This window comes from Zeus faber, assembly GCF_960531495.2.
Source record: "Zeus faber genome assembly, chromosome: 6".
Taxonomy (NCBI): Eukaryota; Metazoa; Chordata; class Actinopteri; order Zeiformes; family Zeidae; genus Zeus; species Zeus faber.
The window spans coordinates 19,690,071-19,699,723 of record NC_137201.1 but is presented as its reverse complement, the minus strand read 5'-3'; the positions used below and the strand labels follow the sequence as shown (position 1 = coordinate 19,699,723).

At 43.8% G+C, this 9,653-nt stretch overlaps 1 protein-coding gene across 1 annotated transcript; it reads left to right on the top strand.

The window, feature by feature from the left end:
- Window positions 1-2,350: 2,350 nt before the first annotated feature.
- sigirr (single immunoglobulin and toll-interleukin 1 receptor (TIR) domain) lies at window positions 2,351-9,429 on the top strand (the record flags this gene model as incomplete). Its single annotated transcript, XM_080002851.1, has 9 exons — window positions 2,351-2,411; window positions 2,735-2,942; window positions 3,262-3,389; window positions 5,415-5,555; window positions 5,665-5,808; window positions 6,347-6,449; window positions 7,178-7,328; window positions 8,224-8,401; window positions 8,898-9,429. The coding sequence occupies 9 exons, from the start codon at window positions 2,351-2,353 to the stop codon at window positions 9,053-9,055; spliced, it is 1,272 nt and encodes a 423-aa protein (XP_079858977.1). The 3' UTR covers window positions 9,056-9,429.
- Between the last annotated feature and the right edge of the window lie 224 nt (window positions 9,430-9,653).

Here is a 9,653-nt window from a genome sequence, read left to right as displayed (position 1 = left end):
ATTTAATTTTTTTTTATCAGTTAAAATACATTGAAAGGGCCTAAACAACTCATGAAATACAGTTTTGCACTTGTCAAACCATAAAATGCAGTTTTCCCCTTGGCAAAAGGTGATTGCGGCGTCTTCCTAATGACTGAGAGGCTGTTTATGCCTTAAAATGACTTTCATTCATCGGGGTTATATTTGACACATTATAGCCCACCCAGCGGACGGCAATCACCTTTTTGGCGGAAGAGCACTTTTTGGCACGACACAAGCAGCGTCGTGCACGGGGACTAAGCACACGGACGCACACGTGCAGCGAGGCATCTGCAGGTTAATGAGAAACCAGAGTGGAGCAGGAGGTCAGGGGAAGCAGAGCTGCTCTGCAAGTCCATCCAGGTTCCAGACACACAAACACCCACGCACGCACGCACGCACGCACACACACAGACACACACACACACACACACACACACACACACACACACACACACACACACACACACACACACACACACACACACACACACACACACACACCTCACATGCTGGGTTCATGATGCACACATTGAGATGAATGATGTGGGATGTCAAATAAGACCATGTTGCCTTTTGTTTTGCCTCCGTGTTTATTTTTGAACTCAATATTTAAAAACAAAAACAAAAAAAACTTTTAATCCTACTGTTGTTTTACCACCAGATCTGTTCCAACCTTTTGCTGCGGTGGATACAGTGCAGTACATGGTTCACTTGATCTGATTGCCTTCAGACTCGGCACTTGGCACTCAAACACACATAATGTTTGTTCACGCCTTTTCGTGAAGGCATGGTGTTTCAACAGTGTTGTTCAATGGGGAATACAATCAAAGCAAGTGGTGCCCAATTCAGTGTTCAGGAGTTAGTGATCGGTTTTGCGCTTGCAACCATGTGCCATTTAAGACTAAATCAAAATAGCTCCCACGTTGATTCACTGATTGATTCGTTCATTATTTTTCTCTTTAAAATGAATGGTCCAATTCTGGTTAATTATGGGCTAGGGGTTGTAAATGACAAACTGAAGACAAACCCAGCCAAAGTGTATATCTTGTGATAATGATCAGCTCCTTAACCAATAATGTGGTTAAGGATCTGGCTAATATGTGTAACACAGCGTGAGGTGTGAATCTTAGATTTTATCGTTGCCAGCAAAAAGGTTTTACAAGACAGTTAAAATCGCTGGACAAACCATTTTCTCTTACTCAGCGAAACCAGCCGGGGTGAAAAGAGTAAACATCTGAAGTTCACCTTCATGCGCCATTAGTTTCACTGCACTCTTGTGTAACCAGACCAAGTACTACTGGCTGTGTGCTGACTGTTGGATATTTAAAAAAAGAGAAGACTTAAAAAGGTTTGCTGTAGAGTAATGTTCGCGGCGCTCTGATTTTTCAGGTCAGAGTTGCGGTCGGGATGAGAGGTTTGAGGAGAGGGTGGTCTACGCGGGGCGCGGCTTCCAGCTGCGATGTCCTCTGGGGCCCCCGGTCCCACGAAGCTCCCCGCAGACCCGAATGCTATGGATGAAGGACTGTGTCCTGCTGCCTGAGGGGTACCCCTTGCGCCTGCCCCCCTCCGGTCCCACCCAGGTCCTGGTCCCCTTGGAGGGAGTGTCCTACCTGAGCTTTCCCAGTCTGAGCTCCAGGGACCAAGGGAACTACACCTGTGTTCTCAGTAGCAACACCACCACCACCTCATCCACGGTGCATTTAACCGTTAAAGGTAAACTCCCGGTTCATGCTAACCGCAGGTCGTAAACCACAATGTTGGTTTTATGGATGGGTTTCCCGGCAACGCCATTCTGAGATGTGGTTGCAGACAGGTTAGCAAAAGGTTGGGAAATGATAAATTTGCATAAAGGAATACACTCGAAGGCAGGTATTGGTGCTATAGGTAGTTGAATCAATCTTTGATCTAAGACCATACACATTTACTAGAAGATCCTTCCAGCGTTTCAAAATTCTGGAAACTTACTGCCATAATACAAGAAGACACATCAGCGCCTCATCGACTGTACCAAAACCTTGTTGGGTATAGACGTAAAAACCCCAATTGTGAGCATGTGAGTCAGCAGTAGTGTGGAGCGGAGCACCAGAAGGATTCACAAAAACAGTCCAGTAATGGATTCAGAATTGTGTTTTTTACCGAGTCCTGTGTTCAGCGTATATTCACATAGTGCAAGCCCACCGACCACCAGGCCGCCCCAGCCCAAAACCACTCACACGTAACTGGAAAAAGCAGCCTTTAATTTACCCCCAAATATACCCCCAAACCATCTAGGCAATACACACAGGGGTGGAGTCCCAACCGGAAACACCTGGGATAGTATGAGGCATTCATGTGCCCTCTTTCCCGAGAGCACCATCACAGCCAGGACACGGACCTCAGAGGAAACAATGGTTAGGAAATGAAGAAACTGGAGAATGTAACAAATAAACTGGATGGTTATAATACTTTAACAACAATCCTAAATAAAGCAAAGAACTACATCAAATAACAGAATCTAATAAACTCGTGAATAAAATCACTCAGAACCTGTGTTATCACGTCCTGAAGGACTGGACCTAGACTTGATTTGGGGTGAACTGCTTAGTAAGTCGGCTGGGATTTGCGCCTCCTGTGAGGAGGTGTTTGGTTTCACCGTCTGGCCGCTCCGTGCTTGGATCAGCCACATGAAGGGTTGGTATTGTCTGATGGATCTCCGCGTTCTAACGCCACACAGAGCCCCAGTGTTCCACGGCTCCAGTGTTCCGACCCAACGGAGCGCTCACTCGCCTCTGGGGGAATCTGGGATCCACCGTGGAGCTGAACTGCACGGCTCTGCTCCACCATGACGCCGGTGAGGAGCCGTGCAACACCAGCCTGCGCTGGAGTAAAGACGGCCACCCTCTCACCAACGACTCCATGTATCAGCAGAACTCCTCCATGTGGTTAGAGCCGTCGCAATTCTTACATGAGACCCTGATTGCTATGATTTTTTGTCTGTCTTTTAACGGACAGACTTGATTCCATACAACTTTTAGGGGAATTTTAAAGCAATTATAGAAATGTTGCAAGAAATTAAATGCGAATTAGGTGCATCCACCTGAATTTGCATGTTCTGATATCTTCCGCAATAGCTAGACATGTGTTATTACACTATAATAGCTCCTTACTTTTGCTTTTCAGTGTACCATTCTGTACTTGCATGACTGCACGTGACAAATAAAGAATCTTGAATGTTGAACTAAGAGAACGTGTGTCCTCTAGGGCTCCTGGTCCAGGCCAGATGATGCTGAGCAGCCGGCTGCAACTCCACCTCAGGGACCAGGGAGACTTTGGGCTCTACAGCTGCACCGTCAGGAACACATCGGCGGACTTTAGTGTGCAGAATTCAGGTAAGTACAACTTTATTTATGAAGTACTTCACAACTTTACCTATTATTCTGTAAGCGAGACCAATAGGCATTCAAATCTTCTTCTTTGGTGACTGCATATCCGAACCTAACGACAATATATATAAAGTACTTGATTACAGAACATTATAATACTCATAACAATGTATTAAAAACACTGTAAACCATTTATATAAAAACTACAATATAACTGTACTTTACGGTATCAACAGAGGGCTCAATTCACTCAACAAATTGTTTATTTATCACATACATATACGTACAGTAGGAGCCACTTTGAGAGGGCAGCTGGAACATGACAGGGCCCAGGCAGATGGATCCGTGGTCGGATCTTGCCTGTGATTCTATACCCCTCGATGACGTAATTTCGCGCCAAGTCCGAACAGTTGTTAAACAGGTAGATTGTTAATTGGGGATTACCTGTACACATTTTTGAGTGACTACCCAAGCAGACCGCAGGTAATGCCTTGGGCCATCTGGCCCAAGGCCGATCATTGTGTCACCCAACAGGTCCAGAAGCCCTCATTCCTAACCCATACATATGCAAACGCAGACCCATTGACGAAAATCTCCACACTCAAATGGAGCAACCACCCCTTTCTCACTGAGAGGTGAAAATTCCTCTCTGTAGAGGGGGATTCAAATAATCAAATTTAATTTTTTAATTCTTAATTAATAGTTGGCGATTTATTTAATAGTTGGCAACGAATCCATGAAGTAAACCCTGGCGTTTAAACTGTATCAACGGAAAAATGATCTCAAGTGTTCAGAAGGACCCATATACTGTTTTGTCTCTTTAACATTTGTACAAATTTATTACATTTCACTGCATATATGTATGGAAGTATGTATATGTATGTGACAAATAAAAAATCTTGAATCTTGAAAAAAAAAAATATATATTATTATATACCTGGTGTTGATTTTATGACACTGCGTTGCTGTGGCCAACCATTATTTAAGATGTCCACTATTAAGTTGACTCACTGTCATTATTGTCGGCGTTTTATTTTGTCTTTCTTTTAGGTAAATACTTTTATATTACTTATACTACACTGCTTCTTTCCATTTTAGATTTTTAAATTTTGTTTAAAAATTAGCTGTTTAAATGCTCTTTCAATTCAGTTTTTAAATACTGTTTTATTTTAATCACTACTATACCCTTATTTTACGTATTATGTAAAGTTGAGTTTGCTCTGAGACTAAGAATCTCACTACTGGTAATGATGCTTGCATTATATCAAGTATTTGACAATAAAACTACTAAGCCATAATTACATAGACCTAGTTTGAGTGCTCTCATTACAAAGTTATTGAACTTTGTAATTTTACAAATGTAAATAAAACCAAAACTCCCATTTTGAATTTAAAAAGCTGTGCAACATGTAGATTAAAATAAAGCATTAAGACCTGTTCTGATTGATATGACAAAAAAAACAATTGAACTCTGAAAGATGACCTCTGGTCAGAATCAAAGGACAATATCTCAGGTAATGGGTTAGGGTTAGGGGTGGAAATCTCAAATCTCTTTCGGGAATGTGATTGTGTTTTTTGTGAAGTTGGCGCCATCTCATGGTGACACACTGCAATTTAATAAATGGGCGTGTTTACAGTTTAAATTAAACACACTCTGTCAGGACACATGAGAAGGAGGGGGAATCCCAGCAGATTGGCAGCCGGCTGGGAGCCGCCTGGTGGTTGGCTGGAAGCCGGTTGCAATTTGGCTGTCAACGGGCTGGGAGAGCCCTCTTCAAGTGGCCCCTACTGTACGAGCATACATCCATGTAGTGAAATGTAATGTAACTCTTTAACCCAGAGTTCACCCACTCCGTGACAAGGGAGTGTCAGACCACTCGCTAAAACCCCCACAAAGTTTCAAGCATCTGCTCTTGTATCGGACACCAAAGCATTTTTCGGCACGGTGTCAACATTCTCAAAAAGAGACTCAATCTCCCTCTGATGAATATAAATTTGTCGTTCGTATCTGTTCTCTCCCGGCACGGTCAGACCAGCCCAGCCACACCTCCGCAGTCATCGCCGCCGTCTTCCTCCTCCTCCTCCTTGTCGCGGCCTTGGTCGTCCACGTCAAGTGTCACCTCAACATCAGGCTCTGGTACAAGAACGCCCATGGAAACCACGAATTCCAAGGTGAGGAAGCAGCCCAAGTGAGTAGCCGGGCAGAGCCCGACGCCCTCGCAATGTTGGCGGTCAGAGAAATTTAGAAGGAAGGATGACTCTCCCCACTGATCGTTTTCAGACGGTAGACTTTACGACGCCTACATTTCCTACGTGAACAACGAGTACGACAGGAAGTTTGTGAACTTCATCCTCAAACCGCATCTGGAGAATAAACACGGATACAAGCTGCATCTGAACAACAACGACATCCTGCCGGGCTCAGGTGACTCCAGCTCCTTTGTAAACACCGTGGGAGTCCAGTGGACGAGCGCTTCTTCTTAAATCCTCTTTAATGTGTTTGTTCTTTACGTCTGTTCTCTGCGGGTATTGCTGATTATTTTGCTAATAACATTTTTAAATTCCCTTTTATACATTAGAATTCTGCAGGACACTGTTGACATGAATTTACAGAGACCAAGTGGCTACACTGATATCGCGACTAAAACAGAAGAGGAAACAAGAAATAAAACAATTGATTAAAAAATATAATGCACATACTAATGATTAAAATACACAAAAAGCAAATGTACTTGAAAAAAGAAGATGCGGCTTTATTAATTCATTTAATATTTCCTACTACAACTTCATACCCTGAACATTTGCACATTCCTGCACAAACTGAACAGCTGTTGATTAAAAAAAACAAAAGAAACAGCCTCATCTTACATATTCTTATATATTTTACGTACAAATTACTTGTACGTGTCAACTTACGCGGCAATAAAGTAAATTCTGATTCTGATTCTGATTCATCTTTCCAGAACCGTCCGCCGAGCTGCTGATGAACGTGAGTCGCTCGCGGCGTCTCATCCTGGTCCTGTCGCACGCCTATGTGGAGCAGGACTGGTGCTCGTTCCACTTCAGGTCAGATCCTCCGAGTTACAGACGCTTTGTGGTGTCGTGTTGGAGGTTTTTTTTTTTTTACAGCCTCGCACGTCAGCCGGCAGCACAGGTTGTGACCCATATATACTTCATGTACTGCGTTTCAAAACTATTCCTCGGCGATACCGAGCGAATGGCGTCGGCGGAACCGGGTCCGAGGTTACGTCGCATTTTAGCAGTTTCGCTAGTTGTGAATTATTAATTCAAGTAATTGATCTATTCAGTATCAGTGAGCCAAAACGGAAGATTTGTCAAATCTAGTAGTGGTATTAAAGGCGTCACTATCTTTTAGCGAAAAGGATTTTTTTTTAATATAATTTAGTCAGAGAGGTTTTTATTTTATTTGTAGCTATAAAAATATTATTCAGTTCTGGAATTCATGTCAAAGTCAAAAACATTCGTATAATATTTGTCCTGCGATAATTTCCACCACTTGAGAGCAGTGTTGTCGCCGCCACACCGAGGAGCCTCAGGGTCTGGGGAAATAAAACTACTTTTACTGGAAAGTATTTCCCAATTTTAGCCGTTGTCTTTTCTCATTTTTCTGAAATGCACTGTTTTACCTTTCCTCCTCGTACCTCTTCCGTTTTTATGATTCTGTTTTCTTTTATTTGATGTTGCCTGTAAACTCCTTAACTTTGTTTAAATTAACTTCATACCAAAAGCGCTCTTTAAACAGGGTTTATTATTATTATTATTTAATCCCGCAGCCAGGGCATCCTGCGGCTGCTGGAGCTCGCCCAGCGTCCCATCCTGATCACGTTGGAGGGACAACCCAAGTACATGAAGCCAGAGATCCGACAGGAGCTGAGGGAGCAGCGGCACCGCCTCACCCTACTCACCTGGAGACACGACTCCGTGGTGAGATCCAGGACGCCTCCAAGCCCTCGCTCGAGCGTCGTGTTGTTTTAAATGGCTGAGACCAGGTTGGACCGGGAACGCTGCTCAAATGTCCAAAAACATACTGTACAAGTATGAATCATCAAGTATGAATCATAATGCCTTTGTGCTTCTCTCTAGGAAGATGGGTGGATTCACAAAGGGATTATGTGATTTATGTTATACGTGTGTACAACGAGGTTTCAGGTTTGCTTTGTGCTATTTAACAGAAAGATCTTTGTGGAGCAGTATGAACTGTGCAGGTCATCACTTGATGTTTCATTATGAACTGTTCAGACATGTTAGGTCACACAGTCTCACCCTTGGGCCCGGGAACCATCAGCGCTGTCGCAAGAATTTCCCTACCTAAAAACAGGGTCATGGTCCGAAAAAGAACAAGGGCCCCTGTTCAAGGGGCCCTTGTACAAGGGCCCACTCCCCTGCCCGGGGAGTGGTCTACGTTACTGGACCTGGAGTAAGGACGGATCATGGAGACGCAGCGTTTATTTGCCATGCTCCACATTGTGGGAACAATCTTCCAGAACATCTCAGACTCGCCCCAACACTTCCTACTTCTAAATCCAGGCTCAAAACCTTTATATTTGCCAGTGAATTACCAGCCAGCTTTAAACTGCACTTTGACCTTTAATTTCTCAGATTTTATTGTCTCTTTATCTGTCCCTTTTTTTTTTTCTTTTTTTATTTGTTCCTTTTATCACGTAGGTAGGGTGCTTTGAATTTCCCTTGTCTAAGAAACACTGAACAAAAGCACTGAACAAAGGGCACTGAACAAATAAACGTTCCTTTCTCTCCGTCCCCAGCCCAGCACCCGAACAGCAGAGCTGTGATCAGTGTTTTTCTGCTCCTCTGGTTCCAGACGCCGTCCTCCGCCTTCTGGAAGGAGCTGGCTCTGGCCATGCCTCGCAGGATGCTCCTGCACTCGGAGGCGGCGGGAGACCCCCAGACGGTGCTGCAGGATGACAAAGACCCCATGCTGACCCTGGACCCGGACTACCTGGACCCCCGCGCGGACACCGACCCGGCGGGAGACATCGGTGAGGTGGCCGCTGCTCCTGATGGAGGCGGACAGGTTCACTTCTGGATCGTCAGCAAACGCTGTGCTGGAATATTTTGATCCATAACAACAAGCTTTTGTTTGTTGTATGAGCACAAAGTAATCATGGCAATAGTCCAAATTGTAAAAAAAAACAGTTTTGACAAATTACACTATAAGTTAGGGCAGGACCACTACGAAGGAACACAATTTTATGGATAAAGAGAGAAATTGCGACCAACTTTGCAATGAACAGTTCCAACACAGAAATATTTCACAACGAATTCAGTCAAATACATTAAATATTTAAATTAACTTGGGACTATGGTGGTATTTAATTGAAGAGGAAAATTATTGCATAACTTCCGACCAAAGCGTCAAAATTACAATTCTCAAATCGATTCAGAAATTGGAGCGATATAACACGATTGAACGAGTATCAGCCCCAGTCCGAGGGCATTTTACGAGGATTGAGGATGTTTTCCTGCTCGTTCCAGGGCTGCGTCTCCCTGTCTACAAGGCCCTGGCGTCCAGGGCTCCAGTGCTTCCCACGGTCGAAGCCAAACCCTCAGACATCGACGTGTCTGACCTGGGAACGCGGAACTACGGTGCCCGCACAGACTTCTATTGCCTGGTCACCGAGGAGGACGTGTGACCGCTGTGCACGAGACACTATAGTGCAGAGGGAAAAGGAATTGTCACTACTTCATATTTATCTGTATTTAATCCAAATACAGGCTTTTCCTGGTCTTTCTTGGTAAACCTAAATCTTACTTTGTACCATATTCCTTTACCAATAATGGGTATATATTTTCCTCATTGTTATGAAGAACATCAGTGATAAACGAGTAAAATCTATTGAGCCTGATTGGTGAATTTTGTCAGCCACACAGATTAATAATACCCACTGACCGCATTAATGTCATTTTAAATGTCTAAAATTAACGTTTTACAGCTAAGATTAATCTTCCAGTTCCTCGACAGAGCACATTTCAGGAGCATTCCAACAGTCTGTAATTGCCGGTTCATGCTGTGCTTCCAAGTGTGACGTGATGCTGAACAGTCATGTAAATTAAACAAGTTTTCAACAAACAAATAAAAATACTTTTCCTTGGGCGGGGTTGTTAATGTTGTCCGGAATATAGTTTGAAATAAAGCACAGCAGGCGAGGTCTGGTATTCCTGTGCGAACAGGCGCAAATATGTGAGCAGGGAGCGGTCGCACTTTACCCTCAGTCGCTAAAAATCACACAC